The 19368-nt window shown below is 54.6% G+C and overlaps 8 protein-coding genes across 8 annotated transcripts; 5 read left to right on the top strand and 3 right to left on the bottom strand.

The window, feature by feature from the left end:
• The first annotated feature begins 349 nt into the window (after positions 1-349).
• Positions 350-2086, top strand: C8Q71DRAFT_561698 (uncharacterized protein). Its single transcript, XM_047919368.1, has 6 exons — positions 350-536; positions 603-791; positions 854-1216; positions 1274-1454; positions 1505-1688; positions 1742-2086. The coding sequence occupies exons 2-6, from the start codon at positions 663-665 to the stop codon at positions 1845-1847; spliced, it is 963 nt and encodes a 320-aa protein (XP_047779831.1). The 5' UTR covers positions 350-536; positions 603-662; the 3' UTR covers positions 1848-2086.
• Positions 2008-3510, top strand: C8Q71DRAFT_906747 (uncharacterized protein; the record flags this gene model as incomplete). Its single annotated transcript, XM_047928935.1, has 5 exons — positions 2008-2453; positions 2509-2871; positions 2930-3110; positions 3165-3348; positions 3405-3510. Exons 1-5 carry the CDS (start codon positions 2325-2327, stop codon positions 3508-3510), a joined length of 963 nt encoding a protein of 320 aa, XP_047779830.1. The 5' UTR covers positions 2008-2324.
• Positions 3511-3899: 389 nt separating this feature from the next.
• C8Q71DRAFT_705858 (uncharacterized protein) lies at positions 3900-6157 on the bottom strand (the record flags this gene model as incomplete). Its single annotated transcript, XM_047920467.1, has 10 exons — positions 3900-4062; positions 4122-4327; positions 4384-4583; positions 4658-4928; positions 4981-5053; positions 5107-5154; positions 5207-5317; positions 5379-5566; positions 5625-5919; positions 5982-6157. 10 exons carry the CDS (start codon positions 6155-6157, stop codon positions 3900-3902), a joined length of 1731 nt encoding a protein of 576 aa, XP_047779829.1.
• Positions 6158-7691: 1534 nt separating this feature from the next.
• Positions 7692-9434, bottom strand: C8Q71DRAFT_754496 (cysteine proteinase). Its single transcript, XM_047923493.1, has 10 exons — positions 9321-9434; positions 9170-9271; positions 9035-9078; positions 8824-8986; positions 8751-8768; positions 8454-8696; positions 8233-8394; positions 8017-8173; positions 7848-7956; positions 7692-7794 (listed from the first exon to the last, which is right to left on the bottom strand). Exons 1-9 carry the CDS (start codon positions 9373-9375, stop codon positions 7893-7895), a joined length of 1008 nt encoding a protein of 335 aa, XP_047779828.1. The 5' UTR covers positions 9376-9434; the 3' UTR covers positions 7692-7794; positions 7848-7892.
• Positions 9435-9680: 246 nt separating this feature from the next.
• C8Q71DRAFT_706340 (branched-chain amino acid aminotransferase II) lies at positions 9681-11566 on the top strand (the record flags this gene model as incomplete). The annotated part of the gene is made up of 7 exons (XM_047920499.1): positions 9681-9764; positions 9824-9898; positions 10283-10426; positions 10490-10582; positions 10645-10768; positions 10818-11114; positions 11169-11566. The coding sequence occupies 7 exons, from the start codon at positions 9681-9683 to the stop codon at positions 11564-11566; spliced, it is 1215 nt and encodes a 404-aa protein (XP_047779827.1).
• Positions 11567-11701: 135 nt separating this feature from the next.
• Positions 11702-13581, bottom strand: C8Q71DRAFT_754488 (pseudouridine synthase). The gene has a single exon (XM_047923492.1). It carries the CDS (start codon positions 13412-13414, stop codon positions 11804-11806), a length of 1611 nt encoding a protein of 536 aa, XP_047779826.1. The 5' UTR covers positions 13415-13581; the 3' UTR covers positions 11702-11803.
• Positions 13582-14639: 1058 nt separating this feature from the next.
• On the top strand, positions 14640-16110 carry C8Q71DRAFT_561329 (survival protein sure-like phosphatase/nucleotidase). Its single transcript, XM_047919367.1, has 6 exons — positions 14640-14997; positions 15063-15198; positions 15250-15277; positions 15332-15426; positions 15483-15519; positions 15575-16110. The coding sequence occupies exons 1-6, from the start codon at positions 14848-14850 to the stop codon at positions 16056-16058; spliced, it is 930 nt and encodes a 309-aa protein (XP_047779825.1). The 5' UTR covers positions 14640-14847; the 3' UTR covers positions 16059-16110.
• Positions 16111-16384: 274 nt separating this feature from the next.
• Positions 16385-17481, top strand: C8Q71DRAFT_754484 (uncharacterized protein). The gene is made up of 4 exons (XM_047923491.1): positions 16385-16491; positions 16548-16851; positions 16904-17051; positions 17109-17481. The coding sequence occupies exons 1-4, from the start codon at positions 16431-16433 to the stop codon at positions 17403-17405; spliced, it is 810 nt and encodes a 269-aa protein (XP_047779824.1). The 5' UTR covers positions 16385-16430; the 3' UTR covers positions 17406-17481.
• Positions 17482-19368: the final 1887 nt, after the last annotated feature.

Raw genomic sequence — 19368 nt, 5'->3', positions numbered from 1 at the left:
GAATCCTGACGGGCAATGTTGGGTTGATTCTTCAATGCGTTGGTCAATCTCGAGAGGGGAATATTCAAGGTCAGTGGCGTCGAGGGAGGAAGTTCGTCGGCTCATGACATCAGATGCTAAACACGCATATTGTCATTATGCAACGCAGCATTCGATGGCTGGAACATGCGGCCATCTGGGGATCGCATGCAAATCGATGATTTTGGCAGCGAATGGTGCGTGACGTCGCGACGTGACAAGAGGCATGACCTGTGACGGGTCGCGCCTTCGCGCGGCACTCGCAGATGACCACGAGACCAATCATAGGAGGCTAGGGGACCAGAGTGTCGCCAGGATGTCGCCCTGAGAACTGGAGAAATGTCGGCTTTGCATATTGCTACCAATCTTGACCGTAGACGCTGCGATCGTATGCTGACAGGTTTCTGACAGGTTCAGCCGCCGCCATCCATGCCTCGTGATCCTGACCATCGACAGAACGCAGACGCGAGTCCGCTGCGATCCTCTGAGAGTGGTCGCATGATAAATATAGAGCGAACGTCAGTCCCATTGCTTTCCATGGGTGAAACTAAATGCCGGATATCGTACTCACTCGTGACCGGCAGCCCGCATGTGTGCGAGGACGATAAAGGGGGTTCGTACGGAGAGAGCGGGTTAAGCTCGAGATGGCTTTCCTTCGCTTGCTCTCTGCGCTCGTCGCCTGCCTCGGCCTTGCGTGGACCAGCAATGGCCAGGGACCGTATCCGGGCCAGATCAAGAACCTGGTGACGTTCGGAGACTCCTACTCTGACGTGGTAAGTGCAGTCGCGCTTCCAAAGGTCACTCATCAGAGAAAAACAACTTACACGCCTGATAGTATGCGCCAGGGGACAACGGCACTGCATGGCCCATCTATGCGGCCATGTACGGCAACTTCACGCTGTACCCTTTCGCCAAGTCCGGCGCAACGTGCTCAAACTACCTGACCTACAAGCCATTTCCACCGGTCTTCGAGAGTCAGCTTCCGCTCTACTTCACAGAGAAGTACAACGGATCCCTCGAACTCGATCCAACCAGCACAATGTACACGCTATGGATCGGGACGAACGACGTCGGCGTCAACGCGCTCCTGACAGGCGATCAGACCCCAGGCGTTACGCTCGTGGATACTATTGGGTGCGCCGTCGAGTGGGTGAAGGTCTTGTACACCAGCGGTGCTAGGAACTTCGTCTTCCAGAATGTAAGTCATCTATACCTCTTGGCGATGGTGACAGCCTTTGCTGATTGCTCCATACAGATGCTGCCTCTGCAGGATACCATTTTGTACTCCACCTACTCTTACCCCAACCGGTACTGGACGGAAGAGCGAAACACGACAGAGTGGAACGTCATGATGACCGAGATTACGAACACCGGCAACGCCTTGTCCCTCGCCTGGCTCACCGCGCTCGCTCCAACTCTAGAGGGCGCCCACCTCGGTGAGCTTCTCATCATCCCTGTGCATGCATGGTAGCTGATTAGCCCCTAGGCTACTTCAACTCGTACGGGCTCGTCGCCGACATCTATGCAAACCCCCAGAACTACCTGAACGGTACTGCTCCGCTGAACGTCACTGGTTGCATCAACTCGTGTGAGTACCAGTTGAACGAGAGCACAGCGGGTCCGGTGACGTGCAACGTCGCTGAGGGAACAGCAAGAGATAGCTTCATGTGGTGCGTGCTAAAGTCGCCGAGGCTGACGTTCAGTTGCTCACTAATGGTTTCAGGTATGATGAGTTGCACCCGTCCGAGCAGACCGACAGGGTCATCGCTAGAGAGATTGCGTCTGCTGTAGTGCGGAACTCGTCGGACTGGATTACATGGCTGAGTTGAACATCGGACAGAACACTGCAGACATTACCCTAGAGCAATGGACTAGAGACCTGGGAATAAGATTGCTGCTATCTTCGGCAGGCATATTGTGATGCTTCCCTGCGGCGTACACATGCGCCTTGCTAGAAAATACCGAGTCAAGGATCATCAAGGACCTTCCACACCGTGTTCACAGGTACGGGATGCCATAACGCTTCGCAGTCCCGAACGGAATACCGCACCTCCCAGGAAATATATCAGCGAGTCCTTTCGTGCCTACAATAGAGACCGTGCGTGCGTTTCCCATGCACAAGCTCTATTTACCGCGTCTGATCGTCTCACCGTCGGGCTCATCAACTCACTGGCCCGCCTGTGGACCGCAGAGCCGTCACATGGACATCCTCGAGGTTCGCGAGTCTCGAGACGCCTCTGGCAGCTCGTCAGGAGAACGCATAAAGGCGGCCCGAGGTCTCACTAGGTAATTCAGCGACAGCGACGATGTCCTTCCTACGTTTCCTCGTATCGGTCTCCCTGGTTCTGGGTTGCGCGCAGTGGAGCGCAGCGCAGGGACCATACCCTGGTCAGATCAAGAACTTGGTGACCTTCGGAGACTCATACTCCGATGTGGTGAGTGTCACTTGAAGGGAAGTATGGGCGAGCACTCACGAGCACCTTGGCATAGGGAAACCCAGGAGACAACGCTACCGCCTGGCCTGTCTATGCGGCAATGTACGGCGACTTCACGTTGTATCCATACGCGAAGTCCGGTGGAACCTGCTCAAACTATCTGACCCCTCGTCTCTTCCCGTCTGTCTTTGAGGACGAGCTACCGCTCTATTTCACCGAACGCGAGAATGGTTCGCTCGTGCTCGAACCGACCGACACGATGTATACCCTCTGGATTGGGACGAATGACGTTGGCGTCGGCGAGCTTATCACGGGACAACAGACCCCTGGGGTTACTCTGGTGGACACCATCAGCTGTGCGGTAGATTGGGTGAAGGTATTGTACACCGCCGGAGCGCGGAACTTCATCGTGCAGAACGTCAGTGTGTATTCGCACTCATCTCCTACTATTGATGGCTCAACTTCTCGACTCATAGATGCTCCCTCTGCAATTGACGATCTTGTACTCAGCCGACTCGTATCCCAACCGCTACTGGACAGAACAGCGCAACACGACCGAGTGGAATGTGTTCATGACTGAGATGACGAATACTGGCAACACCTTGTCTGCTGCCATGCTCTCCGCCCTGGCGCCGACACTCACGGGCGCACACCTCGGTAAGCGGTCGGATAATTTCCGGGTCCTTGCATTATCTGCGTCCCAATTGTTAGGTATCTTTGACTCGTATGGATTAATCTCGGATGTGTACACTCACCCGCAGAACTACTTGAACGGCACGGCTGCCTACAACGTAACTGGATGCATCAACTCGTGCGTGTACCAGCTGGATGAGAGCACCGCTGGTCCTGTTACGTGCAACGTCACGGAGGGCACGGCACGTGATAGCTTCATGTGGTACGTCAACGAGACACGAACATGACTGAGTGCTTCTGATTCCGCCCACCGAGCAGGTACGACGAGTTGCATCCTTCGGAACAGACGGATAGGGTTATCGCGAGGGAGATTGCTGCGGCGATCGTACGAAACTCGAGCACCTGGATCGACTGGTTGATCTAGATCAGAAGACAATTAAGTCGATGTAATCTTCGAGTATCTGGGAGGAGCACCACATCTTTAAAGAGTCGTACATACGTACTAGCACATGTATTAAGGGGTTAGTACATAACGGCGGGCATTGAAATATTGACTTTCGACTTGTGATCCTCACAATGATACGCAACTTTCATGTTGAGTGAAAGAATCTCCTTCCCGTGCGCGAAGTGTGCATTCGTGTAAGCTATCAGTCATATCAAGAGGCAAAAGGTAGAGCTTACCTCGAATACTGTGTCAGGCTCCGCATATAGAATAATCGTGAGCGTTCATTCCAGACCAGGTTGTCGACTTGCGTACAAATACATGGTCACCCGGCATCGTCGAACACAGCCATTCTTTTAGATAGTAGTCACTCATAGAGTTGAAGTTGCATTCCTCAAGGCTTCCCGCTCCTCCTTCAGATGTGCGATCTCCTTCACATCGATCACCTGGAATGGCCACGTTAGGGCGTTGCCACCGCTTCTCATTATGGGCAATTGCATATCCTCCAATAACGTGTCGAGGATCTGTGGCCAACTGCAACACGGATTGATTTAAGTATGAAATTAGTTTCAATGGAAATGCACGACACTCACCACCACAGGGCGAAGTCGCTGCTGACGCTGTCATTCGCAGACATATGTATGTTGGGATACCGCCTTCGGAGCCACGCTGCATTATACGCAGCACTAGCCATTGCTTCCTCGGCAGTCAAGGGAAGTCGCAGAAACTTGTCTCCGCGGAAGTAGGATGCTATCCAATTTGCTGAAGTCTCAAAAGCATACCCGGCGTTCGTCGTGGTCTATCAAACCTGAGGTGAGAATCCGCGCAGCCTGACCTGATTAATGACACACTTACGATAGCGCCGTTGATAGCGAAATTTCTGCTGAGGATGTTTTTAGCCGGTACCAGCCCTCGATAGATCGACGAAGTGACCAGTTTGTTCGCAGGGTGTGGCTCGGGACAGGATTCAGCGAGGGTTGTGTAGTCCCATCGGTAATATTGGGTCGCTGGCGGGGGCGCGTGGCAACCAAGCCCGAGCTCTTGCAAGGCCGTGTCTGCAATGCCAACGGCGAGGAAGATTGTGTATTGGTGAGCTTCGAGATGCCATCATACAGGGCCATGTGCTTACCGTCGAACAACTTGTTCCACGAAGATACGTAACCAGTACCGAGCACGACCGCATCGGCATACACCAGTCGCCCGTCACTCAGGACCACAGCCTGAGCATCTTCGGAGAAGGACGTGACCCTCGCAGGAGCAATGATGTCGATTGCGCCTTCGTTGACCAACCTGTAGAAGAGTCCCAGAGCGCCTGAACCCTGGTTGTTAGCATGCGTTGACCAAAACAGTTTGGGAGCGCGTCTCAGAGGCGAATCATAGGGTACGTTCAGCGTCTTGAACTGTATTCAAAGCGATTATCAGGCGAGGCCCAACTAGTCGGTGTATCCTTACCGCGAGCCATTGATAGGTATCCCAGAAGCCGTGAACAATCTTTCCTCCAAGCCAGGTTGTAGGCAGAAATCGTCTCGCGGATGATCAGCATTGAGCCATATCAGCTACTATTGAACTGATGCTCACTCGAGTGATGTGCGGAGCTCAATGTGAGGCGACAAGGCGGAGAAGAACCTGAACAATTTCAATGCATTATCGCATCATAGCCCACCCCTATTGCACGAACCTGCCTCTCGCGAACCATAAGGGCAAGGGAATCGGCGCTGCGACTGCCGCATCGATGGTCGTATAGATCATCGTGACTTTCCGCCCCTTGTCCGCCATGTGAGTCGCAATACTAAGGCGTCGACCCGTGGTCAATACCCAAAGCTTTCGTAGAGAAAGACTACATGACGTACTCCGATGCTGACTTGCCGCCGCCTATGATGGTTATGGTGCCTCCTCCTTCGGATGCAGGTTTCACGGCATCCAGTACCTCGTGCATGCGCGCAGCATAGTCGCAAGAATGGATAACAGGTCCTTGAAACCCGTTCGTGCGCGCCTCCTTGGGACTAAGACCAAGTGGATAATGAGGCTCGCTGTTACCCTAGATCACTCTGGGTCAGCATCATACAGTATACGTGGTACCTGTCGAGAGTACTTACCCCTGAACACAGCACTATTTTCTCGTATTCGCGGACCTTTATGATCTTGCTCGTCTTGTCCTCGACCATCACAGACCAGACGTGATCATCGCCGTGGGGAAGACCTTCTCCGCCCCGAGCAGTGGCCCGGATGTTGAGCACTTCGGTGTTGTACCTGATACAATCGGGAAGGAATCGTTCGACAAATGTTTCCATATAAGCCTGCAAGTCCTGACCGGATAGACGGATGTCACCCGATGATGAGAGCGGAGGCGGAGGCAGGTCAAGGTTCGAGAATCTGTATTCCCCTTGGATGCTGTATGAGAATATGTGTCAACACATCTTCGAGCTTGCGGGTTTGACAATCCGGCCACTCACTTATTGATAATCAGCCCGTCGTACACCCGGCCGGCGGACCAGATGCCCCCAGGCGTCGGGTCCCGGGTGAGCACCTCGACGTGCTGGTAGCCATCCTGTATGAGAGTATGAGCCGTGATTAGCCCAGCAGCACCCGCGCCGATGACACAGATTCTATCCGTCGCCAGAGAATCCATGTCGACAACAACAGACTCTTGGGCGTACTAGTATCAAGTTTTCACCTCGTCTCTTTATGTATTACAGGACGCCGGGAGCCGCACCCTTTCGGTGGTTGAGCCACAGCGCCAGTCGACTAAACCGGCAGCCGTCAAATGATACTGGTGAATGCAGGCTTCCGGAAGCAAGAAGACGATGAATGGTGCCTCAAATAACACCTACGTGGGTTCACCCTGAGAGGGATCGCTCTTTGGGCCCAATGACGCCGTGATGCTGGCGCCTAAGGCACATCGGAGGAGGTAGAATCGAGATGCTTGGCCGCAGTGGGACCGGCACTGCCCTTCGCGAACTTGACATATCTCAACTGCAGACGTTGTCGAAGGTTCGTTGCTCGCGCCAAAATCACCCATGGGACCTTGTTCTGGCAGCACGGATCCCCTTTCTGCGTTCTGTGTGAGCCTCGTCCTGGTAAAAAGCTCGTCTGGCGGCCGGAGTGCTGTAGCTTCCGGTGTTCTCTCCTGGCACTGACGCCGATACAAAAAGCCAACCCTCCTCCGTAGATTGGATTGTGGACCTTCTCTTGCACGGCCGTGAGGTCATCCCGACTCATTCGGCATGGCCCTGAAGCGGATGCTGTGGTCAATGCAGTCCCTGACCCCACCTGACTACGTTGCAGACATTGCTTGTCGGCCGTCCCGGCCACGACGACTGTCAGCCAACAATGCGTCCCTCGGTGGATGTTTGACGTACAGGTGTCCTATTCCTTCGGAATAGAGGTACTCCGCAGAAGACAACTGTGCCCATCTCCCACGTCTGGTGGGGCCATCCAGGAGCGAGAACGACTCCTTGTGCCCCGCCACACAGCGGGTCCTTCGGCAGAACAAGGCTTGCGGTCAACTGACTGTAGCACCTTTCGCTCGTAGTCCCCTGCCGAGCACAGAAGCTGTGACGTGGGACCAATTTGATTTGTACGCTGTTCGAGCGCAGCAGTACAAATAGGTCATATGAGTATCAGGGTCATAAGAATTTCAGAGGACGCACGTCTCGCACCTGAACAAAGTTAACCTTCCCGGAGTGCACCCGGCACGATAGCTTAGGAAGCTGCATACCTCTCAATTGTTCTGGGGGTACTACAGAAGTGCTCTATGTGTCATCTTGAGGGTCTCGGTCTCCAATGGACCATGTGTAGCTTCAGTCATGCGAGTCGGGCGTCCCGTCGGTAGTAGTAGCAGTGCAACGAACTCTCTACCCTCTAGAATCGCAGCGGCCCATGTTTGCGACGCACCCGTGCCGCATTCGCATGGGACATCTCCAGCATTATCACCCAGCGGCGGCCGTTTGTGTGATCATTGCATAGCTAAGCTATAGCTCACCTTGGTTCTCGAACACGGCATGCGTGAGACGCCGAGAGGCATGTCAACAGACGACAGCCCATGTGCACTGCGAGGACGACTGTTTAGTTTTCAACGACCTGGAGAAGACAGGATCGTAACGTTGCATGCTGCTCGGCTTCACGTAGCACAGCGATAGTCCGAGTCGATCACACGGTGACGATACCTTCATTTCACTTCCGGAAATGAACTTCGATTCGCAACGATCGCTCGTGGCGAACCACTCGCGTGAGCGTAATGTATAGGCCACGGTAGTATACATGAAACAGCACAGATTCAATTATACAACATTTTCCACAGATTAACGATGACAACATACTGATTTCACACATGAGCGCCGGCCCCGACATTCAGCATATTTGCTCTACTGATCTTCCAAGTCCAACGGCTCCTCGCTTCGTTGATCGAGGATATCGTAGTGTCCGGGTCTTAGGTCAAGTTTGAGTGAGACACGACCCGTCACGATCGCCTTACGTAAAGAAGCGCACCTGTACAGCAGAGTGACAGAATCTATCACAGAGTCTTCTACGTTGTTGAATTCGACGAAGTCGACCTTTCCCTCCTCGCCGCGGACATGTCCGTCAAGGTACGCTACGCTGATGTTGACCTTCAGCACGCGCGATAGCGCCGTCATCTGCACATGATCTACGCCACAATCACCATCCATTCACCACCGCAGCACATTCGACTGCATGCAGACGCACCGGCTTCCTTGCCCACCGCCTCCACAAACGTCTCGCAAAAGTCCCGGACCTCCATCGGCTCCCCGATCTCCGGATGGAAGAGAAACGCGGAGTACGTATCGGGGTCCGCACGAATTTGCGCAGACGTCAGCAGACGGAGATAGACGACAATGGAGTTGGAGACTACCGTACGGAGTCGATCAGCCTGGCTGTACCTCGTGGCGCCATAAGGACACACGTACCCTCCGGGGAGTTAAAGGCCTCTAGCAAGGAGGCTGATGTCAGAAGACGGCCGTTCCCCTCGGGGGTCAGGATGTTATTGATCACGGACACGAAGCAGTCGTAGAAGTCCTCGAACACCATGCGCTGGAAGCCTGCCGCTTCGAGAAGTGGCTGCGACGCCTCCAACACAGATATGGCGCTCGTTACAGCCAAAGGTGGGTCCTTCGCAAGTAACAGTCGTTCAATATAGGCAAAGGCAAGTGCTGTCGTTCGCGGTGAGTTTGCGTGGCGGGGGACGCAGAAGAGACCATACTTACAGCGATAGAAGCAGTCGCCTGAGATGCGACAACAGGGTCAGCCGGATGTGGCGCAGAGCAGAATCAAGCGTACCATCTCCTCGAGTCCGTCGGATGCCAGCAGACCCATGTGCGGTGAGCCAATCAATCTGTTTGACGAAGACCTGCGAGCCCTCTTCGTACTCAGCTCGCAAGACAGCCATCGGCGCGAGTGGCGCGATCAAAGGTCGGTCTGGAATAGCCTCTTCCAGCAGACTCTACAGCACTCAGCTTTTTGCATGTGTGCATACTGCAAGATAACGCACCTGCGTCATTTCATAAGTTTGGATCGGCGTCAGTGGCTCAAACTCTGCGGTGCAAAACGACATGAAATAAATGTCAGTCATGCTGAGTATTGAATTTGAACCTTGGGGACTTGTGTAGATCGCAGACGTACTGACCATTAGTTGCAGTGAATTGCGATGCATCTGAGGCAGGGATATCTGGGTATGGTGAAGGACCAGTGTCTTCTACTTCTGGCAGACCTGTGGTCTTCATCTTCGCTAATTCTCAAATCAGAGTGCCGTCCGACAAGCAATATCCATGACATACGCGCTTCCGGAGACACAGAAGTAGGCTCTTCCAAGTCCAAGGGATTTTCTGACATGGCTAGGGATTCCGAGAGTCACCAAGTGAAGTAGATGTTGATTGACGGGTCGGACGAAGGTGCGCACGCGCCCGAATCCGGACGTGTGGTAGCGAGGACACCGGAGCGCCTATCTAAGATTTGGCTGATAAGATTAGATGATGTTTTGCCCCTGATCGCGTCTGATTTTCCGACAACATTTTCTTGCAAGGTCCGGTCAGTGGCCCACCCCATAAGTTGACGAGCTATGACTCGAATGTGTATACTCCTTCCCACTCCATCTTCGGACCACCACCTGCTCGTTTTCGCCGCTTGGCCTCGCAAACATGGCCATCCAGTTGCCAAACCCCATTGATGCCCCTCGCGTGAACGGGCACGCCAAGTCGCGTCCGGGCGTCGCGGAGCTCGACGTACGTTCACTTCGTTTGACTATGTAAGTACATGGGCTGAAGGGGAGGACTTCTAATAGCCTTCTAGACTCAATGTCACAGTGACTCAGTCGCCGAAGTCGATTCCTCCGGTAGAAACGCTCAAGTTCGGTCAGGTAAGCTATGATCCAGGCAACTCCGTGGACGGCTGCGACTGCGGGATGCATCTCGGTGCGCATGCACGTAGAGGCTTCTCATCATTGGGAGGGTATCTCTATGCATGCGTCAACCCAATGACGAAGGGTCCGAGCCGCGCTCTTGACGCGCCTTCATGACCTCGTCGTCCCTAGACTTTGCCCGGATTCATGCTCCGGCCGCCATTGTGCGCTCAACAAGCGATCCTCTCGGCCCCCGCCTTTGTCCACCAAGTTATTCATGGCGCAGCCGTGTGGCCCGTGCATAAATCTGTCGCTGCTCGCGGTGCGAGAGACCCTACAGCTCTTGTCATAACCTTGCGTGCAGAATGTCGATTGACTGACCATGTGCTTGCGCTCGTGCAGACAATGACCGACCACATGTTGATTGCAAGTTACGACCCTGAGCATGGCTGGTCCGACCCCGAGATCAAGCCGTACGGACCAATCTGCCTCGACCCAGCGAGTTCTTGCTTCCAGTACAGCACAAACGTCTTCGAGGGAATGAAGGTACATACCGTCACGCGATGTAACGCCGCACCATTCATCATAACCACTCATTTGTTTACGTAGGCTTATGTTGGACCGGACGGCGAAGTGAGATTGTTCAGGCCAGATCTGAACATGGCGCGCATGCGCCGATCCGCAGGTCGCGTCGCTCTTCCCGTGCGTCACCAGTCCATGGTATTTCATAACCGCGACACGATTGACACAATCTGGATCTGCAGCCCTTCGACACAGACGCCCTGCTCACCCTCATTCAGCGCCTGGTGCAACTGGAGTCGCGCTGGATACCCAACATCCAAGGCTACAGCCTTTACCTCCGACCCACCATTATCGGTACCCGACCTAGTAAGTAAACCCGATGCCCTCAGTCTACCACAATCTCATGTCTTCGCAGACCTCGGTGTCACCGCGTCCGACCACGCCCTCCTCTACGTCATCTGCTCTCCCGCAGGACCGTACTTCGGCGCGGGCTCCGCCCGCCAAATTTCCCTGCTCGCGAACGTCGACGTCGTGCGCTCCTGGCCGGGCGGCACGGGTGGCTACAAGCTCGCGCTGAACTACGCGCCGACGCTCAAGCCGCAGCAGTCCGCGGAGCTGCAGGGCTACAACCAGGTGCTCTGGCTGCTCGACGGGAAGGTCACCGAGGCGGGCGCGATGAACTTCTTCGCGGTGGTCAAGCAGGACGAGAACAGTGAGTGTCGCGCAGCCAATGCCCCCTTCCGAGCGGAGCTAACTGCCAGAATAGACTGGGACGTCATCACGCCTCCTCTGGACGGGACGATCCTCCCAGGTGTCACGCGCGACTCGTGCATCGCGCTCTCAGCCGCGCATCCCTCGCGCACGACGCTCCCCCACCTCCCCGAGACGCTGCACCTGCACGCACACGAGCGCACGCTCACTATGAGCGACCTTAAGCAGTGGCACGCAGAGGGTCGGCTGTTGGAGGCGTTCACGGTCGGCACTGCCGTCGTCGTTACGGGCGTCGGGCGGATAGGCTACGACCGCACGGATATCGTCCTCCCGGAGCACGCGTGCGGCCGCGGCCCCGTCGCGCGCGCGCTGTATGAGCGGATCGTCGAGATCCAGGAGGGCAAGTTCGAGTGGGAGGGCTGGTCGGTCGTGTGTAAGACTGCGAATGCTTGAGCGCGCACGGTGCTCGTACAAAAGTTGCTTTGTGGACAAGCGACAGGGATTCATTGTTGTCATGTACTATCATAGGATGTTCTAGATTGCTCTGTTAGTATCGGTCGAATGGTACACATTCATTGCCTCCAGGATAGCAGCGACGTGAGAAGACATGAAACGTACTATTTACCTTGCTACCGAAGGAAATGGTGCTCATCGCGAGCTTTTGACATAGCGCACTTATGTACGCAGCGGTCACGACGGTTCCTCGGACGCTGCTACCGCGTTCTTGCGGTCCATCCTCTTCGCGCCCTTCCCCAACCTCCACCGCTCATTGATCTCCTCGGGTGTGTCTTTCCTTCCACGCTCCAACAGGGGTGTATAGCCCGCTGCGCGTTTGTGCGCTCCTCCCCCTAGCGGCACAGGCAACACGCTCTCCTTTTGAATGGAAATCGTGCCCTCCGCGCCGATGGGGAAGTACAGCGGGGTCGGCCTATGGTGCTTCTCTGCCGCCCGCAGGAAATGCGCGTCAAGCGCGGTGTGGATCTCCGAGCGGTCGAGCAGCGACTGCAGGACGTTGCACACGTTGTTCGCGAGGCTCTTCTGCGACATGTCTTCTGACTCGGTCTCGTAGTCGGCGCGCCAGGACACCACGTCCTCGTCGTAGCCGGTGTCCCACAGCACGAGCGGCAGTGGGTCGGCCATCTCGTAGTACGGTTTGCCGGACACGACGGGCGGCTGGGGCTCGCCTTCACGCGAGGGCGGATGAGGACTGTCCCCGTCGACGTTCAGAAGCGCGTCTATGATGGAGGGTTGCTCGAGCCTAGAGCCTACAAGGAAGAGCACTGCCATGATGTGTCGGACTTGGTTATACAGGAATGCCCTGCCGACGAGGTCGAGCACGTAGAGATGCGGGTTGTCTTCGACGGGGTTGATCGCCGCCGAGAGGATGCTCCGGGTGAACGAGGTCAGCTGCTTCGACGCGTCGACCTTGCATAGGTTGCGGAAGTCGTGCTCGCCGACTAGCCGCGACGCTGCGTCTTGCATGGCGGCGAGGTCGAGCCCGCGCGGGGAGAAGAAGTACTTGTAGTGCCGCCATCGACAGCTGAAGCGGGCGGAGAACTCGTCTGCGACGGGCGACCATGCGAGCACGCGGATTGTGGGTGGGAGGGCTCTGTTAAGCCGGAAGATGTAAGGGATCTCGGATGTGGCCTCAGCTGGTTGTTCGAGTGAGGCGTTGGTCGGAGCCTCATCCCAGTCGCCCATCATGGCTAGATCTCCTTCGAGCCCCGGACCGTCATTATTATTCACCTTCTCGACGGGTGGGGAGTCGGAAGTTTCTGCTTTTGCCTCCGTTGATGTTTCCTCTCCGATGTCTTCTTGAGGCCGCTTCACCTCGCCAAATGCGCTCCTCACCCAAAAACTGACGACCTGTGCGGCAGCACTGACCCCTTTGTCCGTCCTCCCGCATTTCTCCCACCCACAGCCCTGAAATCCAGCCTCGGGATCAACGAGGCGACAACGCACCAATGCATCGAACAGGACCCCTTCTACGGTCGGCAGTCGCGACGGCAGCCCTTGGTACTCGAGTCCTGAGTAGTGTGCGCCATGGTATGTGAACTTGAGGGCGATCTTGCGCCGCGGGTGCGCGGAGGGGTAGGACGTCTTGCTATTGCGTTGTTCCCTGCTCGATGGTCCTGTCTGGTCGGCGAGCTTGAGCCGCTCGAGTTCACGGATGCGAGAGATGAGGTCTTCTCGTGTCCATCCTCCGAAGCCCGCTGCATCGTGGTCCATGGTGATGACTTTAAGAAACCTTTGGGATATGGATGTTTTTAGCCACCGCCGTGCCAGCCAGGTCAGTCGCATTCACTGAGTCAACTTTCCAATGATAAGAACCGGTCACGGTACCGCGATATTGGCGGAATGACCCCAGCAGGAGGATGTTCAGCACTACTTATTTACAGTCGATTGCAGAAATCATGGCACTCGCGGATTTTTTTCGACGCGCGCAATGACGCGCGTGAATCTTCCGACCCAAAGTTCCGAGCTACCTTACCAGTGTCTCTAGCTATGATAATGCAGCATAACTTCGCTTCTCTGTTCTGAAAATGACAATAACACTACCAGATAAGTCCCTGGTCATCATAGCAGTGAGGTTTAATGGAGAAAAATACGGCAATGCGTAGAACTGGGTTCTGTTACGCGGTCTATCCAATTGTGGTAATAATGCACGTGATTGTTCTGTGCTCGACATGCCATACTTCTTATTGCGCATTCAGCTCATGGATCCTCCTTTTTTATGTCATAGACCTGTTCCACGACACATAGAGTAACATGTGGTAGTGTAAATTGCTGTAGTTTTGGTAGAATACATGAGAGATTCGTCATTCGACGACTCGGAAGATGGGTCGGAAGATGCGTGGGAACTTCAGTCGGAAGGTTCACGCGCGTGTCGAAAAATTCTGTGAGTGCCAACATATTCGCAATCGACTGTAATTCTCACGGTGTCCCGCGGCCAGGCGGTGTTGTCTGTCACTCTCGGATGCATGTCTTCCAATCCACGTAGCACTCATTTACATAACATCCTCTGCAATCCTCAGAACGCCGGGACAGTCTCTCTTACAAGCAAGCTTACTCGTCAAGGATCCTGCGGCCACTTACTGGGACCAGCGGACACACATTTGCTGCAGACTAAGCTATAGTTACGCCCCCCTGTCCGTCCAAGAGGTTTCTTTAAGGTCTGCCTAGGGGAGACTAAGCTATAGTGCCAAATGGTCAGTGACGTACTCGACGCAAGTACTGGAGGAGGCTCGAATCCTTCAATCCGTGCCCTGTGCCGATTGGACGTCCGCAGTACAAAGTGATCCGCTCTCTCGTTTGGGACGACAAACTGCCGTATATTTTTTCTGTGCCTGTGTCAGTCACACGAACTCATTCATGTCGTCCCGTCTACAGTATCATAGTCATGTGTATTGTCCACCTTGAGCATGCTGCCAGTTCTCGACAAGATGGCTGATATGCCATTGCTGGATAGTCGCACTGCAAATGTCGCGCATCAAGACAAACATTAGAGGAACGTTCGCGACCGAGGCCAAGGCAAGCGCGCTATATTCATAACCAACTCTGATGCCGCATGCACTTGTTCTTCGGCCCTGTGATATGGAACCTGTCGCTCGCCGACGAACGTGCGTCGAGGTGGGCATTTATATTCGCGCCGACAAAATCTGAGCGGGTCGTGCTAGGGATATCCGTCCTCCTACTCCTCGTCGTTCGTCCCACCTTCTTTCCCCAAGAGCGACATGCATAGCTTCGGCCTACTCCGCGCTGCCGTCGCAGTTTCGTTCGTTTCGGTGGCTCTCGCCACGAACATATTGCTTACGAACGACGATGGATGGGCTGTAGCGCAGATCCGCGCGCAGTATGATGAGCTGACGCGGGCAGGATACGATGTACGTTACAGACGTGTATCAGTTGTTCGATCGCTTTGTTAACCTTTTGAGTGCGTGTTCGTCAGGTCGTCTTGTCATGCCCCTCGGAGAACATGTCAGGTACCGGATCGACGACCGCAACGCCCACTGTCCTCACGGAGCCTTGCGAGTATGATACTTGTCCCGTCGGATCCCCACCGGAAGGATTCAACGCGAGTTACCGTACGTTCCTCACATCGTGTTGACAAAGCCAGACTCTCATCGTGCTATTAGCTCGGTTCAACTACGTCAATGCCTACCCGTCCGTAAAAAATGTCTACCAATATAGCCACGTTGCTGACATTCTATCATGCAGGGTGGACGCAGCGCACTACGGGATCCAGACGCTTGCGCCAAAATTCTTTTGGGGTCAAAAGCCCGAGTTCGTCGTGAGCGGGCCAAACATCGGCAGTAAGTAGTCGCATCGTAGTTATCACGACTCAAGAGTTCCAATCTTGTTCTCGCAGATAACCTTGGAACCGTGGTCCTCATTTCTGGCACAGTGTATGTATCACTTGACCGCTCACGTAGGGCACACGACTCATGGATTTTGCAATAGTGGTGCCGCGTGCGAAGCGGCGAAAGAGGGCGTCCCAGCTACCGCCTTTTCCGGAGGAACGGGATCGCAAGTCTCGTACACCACCCTCGAGAGCGATCCTACAGCGTCCTCTTCCGAATCATCCTGGATCTACTCGGCGCTCACGGTGCACTACACCGAGACACTCCTCGACACCTTCCTCTACCCGGTTCTCCCGCCAGGCATCATCGTCAACGTGAATTACGCACCCATTGACGATTGCCCCAGTCCGTCCGACTACAAGTGGGTGTTCTCGCGGAACCTCGCCGACCCCGGGACGACGGACATCTGGACGTGCGGGAGCACGACACTCCCTGCGGAGAGCGACGTGGTGGCGACGTCTGGCTGCTACAACAGCGTGTCCGTGCTGAACGATACGACGAAGGCGGACGTTGGCCCGGAGCTCCAGTTCGAAGTGTTCACGCGCCTGCTTGGGCTTCCCTTCAGCTGTCTTCCGAGCTCGTGAAGGTTAAGGGAGAATCGCTTGCAGGAGCCTGCATGCGCTGTCGATCTGTATCTTCCATGTCAAAAGAAGCTTTCAATTAGCTGCATTGGTGGCTGCGAGAACCTTAGACGTATCTCTGAATTGTCGGTGCTTCTAAGTTACTGGGAGTAAGTTCAGTGCAGCTGAGGCCCGGAACATGAAGGCCACGCACTTGCGGCGTGCTTGCTATTCGCTTCTTATGACCCACGCTGAACATACATATATGTATTTTCAACGTACGATTCCATCTGAACCTAGCCTTGTAGTCGCCAGGTACGAGCTTGCATCGACTGAAGACTGGTCATGTCCTCTAACCTGCCCAACCTCCCGCCGATGTGACAATGCAGAATCAGCATGTCGAACTCTGACGCCCCGACAGTGGAAGGTACGAAGACTCCCACGTACAATCGCTTGTGTACGTGTCCATGCGCTGCACAATCCCAACAAGCTGTTTTTTGACAAGGAGCACAGTCAACGCGCCCGACGCCGATCTGACAGTCCGCTCGTCGGATGGTCAGCTCTTCCGCGTGCACAGGCGGAACCTCTACGAGCATACGGAGGGCTTCCCGGGAGAAGATATCACGGTCAACACGGACGAGGAGATCGTCTCCTTGACTGAGTCGGCTTCAACACTGGAACTGCTCTTTCAGTTCATGTATCGACAGGAACAACCGGATGTGCGGCAGCTACAAAGCACTGAGCTTTTTGACCTAGCGGAAGCCGTGGAGAAGTACAGGGTCTTCCCAGCCTTGCAGGTGTGCAACATGGCTATGGCGTACGTAGTCTCCTCAGTGACTATGTCAACTGTGGCATCTAATTCACCTCAGCGCGGCGGTCCCCGTAGCTCCGGTGACAGTTCTTATGTATGCACTACGACATAATCACCCGGCGTTGTGTAACGCAGCAGCGTCCGAGGTTCGCGGTTCAGGCAGTGTTGGCATCATATCCCTGGATGAAGCATTCCTTGGTTCCTGGGTACGTGGGCTTCCCTTTGAAAGACACGCGGTTCCTCACTGGGCTAATCATATACAGCTTGCTTACTGCTCGGTGTTCAAGGAAGCTCTCAAGAATGCTCGTCAAGCACCAGGCCTGGTGGTGCATAAAGGAGGCCGCAAGAAATGCGACACGTGGAAAGCGTTCCAGTTGAGAATGGACGGATCGATCGAGTCGTTGTGCAGGCAGGACGACATTCGCTTTCAGGAGACATTCGCATGGCTCGAGAGGCTAACAGATGATTGTTATCAGTGTTATACCCGTGCTCGCCAGTGGAGAAAAGTGATAGTCCGGTCGCGACGCGAAGTCCAGCGGGAGTTCACTAGCTTTCTCTAGTACTTGTTCGCATGCTGCGATCACGTAGCTAGCAGTTCACCAGAGCCTCACGCGTCATACAAGGCCTGGTTATGACGGCTCTTATGGATTGGCGGGGAAGGGGGGGTGGAGGAGGAGGAGGAGGGGGGTCCATCTAGCCACCGGCCGATAGCGCACGCGCGTCTCGACTTCTTGACGGTGACAGCGCTCACTAGCTACAACATCGCAAGCCATAGGTCTACGTACTAGACTACCTCACTGCTACTACATTAGACGGCCCCCAATGCCCCTCCATCCCTGCCAAACACTCTTCCCAAGACGTGTCACCTCTTTCGGCCCTGGCCCTCTCACCAAGCTTTGGCGGGGCGGGACACTCTGCTAAAACCTGGGGGGAAAAACTCGAAAAACCCCCCAGGAGCCAGTGCCGGTCCTCCGGGCATCTGACAAAACTCACAGAGCACCAGGCCATTGAATAACATGATTCCGTGACAACCTTGGGCTGTCCTCAAGATCCGCCAGACGGGCTGACGGGTGGGCAGGGATGGAGGGCGCCATATCACAGAGCTATGTAGTAGCTTGTCTTGGTAGCCGTTTGGTGGGTCCCATAGCCCGCGATGATGATATAGTCCGATACGAGAATGTATGACTGATTTGCTTCACAGACATGCGTATAGGTCGAGTCCGTGCGATCTTCTCGATCCCAGAGAAAGTTCGCCATCAGTTGATCCCTTCGGCCCCGAATTTACGATATCCACGTCACCTCGTATATGTGGAATGGTTCTCTAAGTTCGCGCGCGCTCCAGATTCTCACTATCAGATGTACAAGGTCACAGCACTGACAGGTCGCGAGCAGATCGCATCAGTGGTACCTCTCGCATCACTTGAATGCAGTGCCCACCTTCATCCGAAATGGGGTGGTCCTGCTCCTGCGCATTGGACGAGTGAGAATGTGTTGGATGAGTGTAGGACGTTTTACTTGAATCTGTACAAGAGCCCACACGACTTCTACAATCTGTACTAGCCCTGAATACATTCATACATTTGTCATGATTCATGAAATTCTCTGGTGGTTCATCGCAACATAGAAAATCAGCAGATTAGTTAGATATTATCAACGACTACTCTATAATTAGCTACCCAGTCTACACGACCTGGAGAATGATGTACAAATACCGGAAAACATGACGTTTCGGGGTTTTACCACTAATGTTGATACATCTGTGCAACTCTGTAATCAAAGGCATCAAAGAGGCTCTTCGATTCCTTTGATTACAGAGTTGCACAGTAATCGTGTCAAGTCTCAACGATGTTCCATGACGGGAACATCCTTTGTCTGGAACCTCGATCTACGGTGGCCACTCGCTACCACGCAAGGTATAAGCACGCACGTTGCTGCACCAAGCACAGTTACTTCACCGAAGTGCTCAAGCCACCAAATGAGTAGAGGGCCTTTGTGCCAAGCGGTGCCGAGACCGGCCGCTGGCCACCATACTCCTTCACTGAAGCATGTGCATGCAGTGCGCGAGAACCACCGGTACTCAACTATACAACTGATAGAGCCCCGAAGTTTGAGCCGCATCGCCTCGCGTTCAGCGCGCACAACCTCAGTTCGTAGAAGCACTTGAAGGCGGCCGACTCCGTGACAGTGTGCACAGTGCATTGTTCAACGAAGAAGCAATGCCGTGCCCCCGGCGAGGCGGCTTCGCAACTGTTAGACTCTATGGAGTGTACTGGTAACTGCGTGCGATAAATGAATGTTGACATGCCTCAATAGAGGTCACAGAGCCGCACGCACCGAGTATCGTACTTTTGTGTCGTAAAATGAGATAGCCTTCATGTCCGGGGACATGCACGATCTTCTTGAATCCAGAGGATCTCCCGAGGCGATATTAGGCTGGTCTTAGCTGAGACATGGATCAGTCCGACGGAATCGAAGAGTGACGTAGCTCGCCGGTGGGGATTGCCTCTTCCGCAGGGAACCACT

This window comes from Rhodofomes roseus (assembly GCF_022264815.1).
Source record: "Rhodofomes roseus strain CIRM-BRFM 1785 chromosome Unknown C8Q71scaffold_8, whole genome shotgun sequence".
NCBI classification, from domain to species: domain Eukaryota; kingdom Fungi; phylum Basidiomycota; class Agaricomycetes; order Polyporales; family Fomitopsidaceae; genus Rhodofomes; species Rhodofomes roseus.
Note: the sequence above shows the minus strand (reverse complement) of the source record. Positions and strands in the feature narration are given on the sequence as shown.

Excerpts from the sequence above, each read along its gene's own strand:
- C8Q71DRAFT_561698 (XM_047919368.1), top strand. The coding sequence starts at position 663 with ATGGCTTTCCTTCGCTTGCTCTCTGCGCTCGTCGCCTGCCTCGGCCTT. Across the intron at positions 1,455-1,504 it reads TCTAGAGGGCGCCCACCTCG|GCTACTTCAACTCGTACGGG; the intron begins GTGAGCTTCTCA and ends ATTAGCCCCTAG. Across the intron at positions 1,689-1,741 it reads GCAAGAGATAGCTTCATGTG|GTATGATGAGTTGCACCCGT; the intron begins GTGCGTGCTAAA and ends TAATGGTTTCAG.
- C8Q71DRAFT_754496 (XM_047923493.1), bottom strand. The coding sequence starts at position 9,375 with ATGTCAGAAAATCCCTTGGACTTGGAAGAGCCTACTTCTGTGTCTCCG. Across the intron at positions 9,272-9,320 it reads TTCTGTGTCTCCGGAAGCGC|CGAAGATGAAGACCACAGGT; the intron begins GTATGTCATGGA and ends TTTGAGAATTAG. Across the intron at positions 8,395-8,453 it reads GGCCTTTAACTCCCCGGAGG|TCTCCAACTCCATTGTCGTC; the intron begins GTACGTGTGTCC and ends TCCGTACGGTAG.
- C8Q71DRAFT_754488 (XM_047923492.1), bottom strand. The coding sequence starts at position 13,414 with ATGCGACTGACCTGGCTGGCACGGCGGTGGCTAAAAACATCCATATCC.
- C8Q71DRAFT_561329 (XM_047919367.1), top strand. The coding sequence starts at position 14,848 with ATGCATAGCTTCGGCCTACTCCGCGCTGCCGTCGCAGTTTCGTTCGTT. Across the intron at positions 15,427-15,482 it reads GAGCGGGCCAAACATCGGCA|ATAACCTTGGAACCGTGGTC; the intron begins GTAAGTAGTCGC and ends TTGTTCTCGCAG. Across the intron at positions 15,520-15,574 it reads GTCCTCATTTCTGGCACAGT|TGGTGCCGCGTGCGAAGCGG; the intron begins GTATGTATCACT and ends ATTTTGCAATAG.
- C8Q71DRAFT_754484 (XM_047923491.1), top strand. The coding sequence starts at position 16,431 with ATGTCGAACTCTGACGCCCCGACAGTGGAAGGTACGAAGACTCCCACG. Across the intron at positions 16,492-16,547 it reads TCCCACGTACAATCGCTTGT|TCAACGCGCCCGACGCCGAT; the intron begins GTACGTGTCCAT and ends CAAGGAGCACAG. Across the intron at positions 17,052-17,108 it reads AAGCATTCCTTGGTTCCTGG|CTTGCTTACTGCTCGGTGTT; the intron begins GTACGTGGGCTT and ends AATCATATACAG.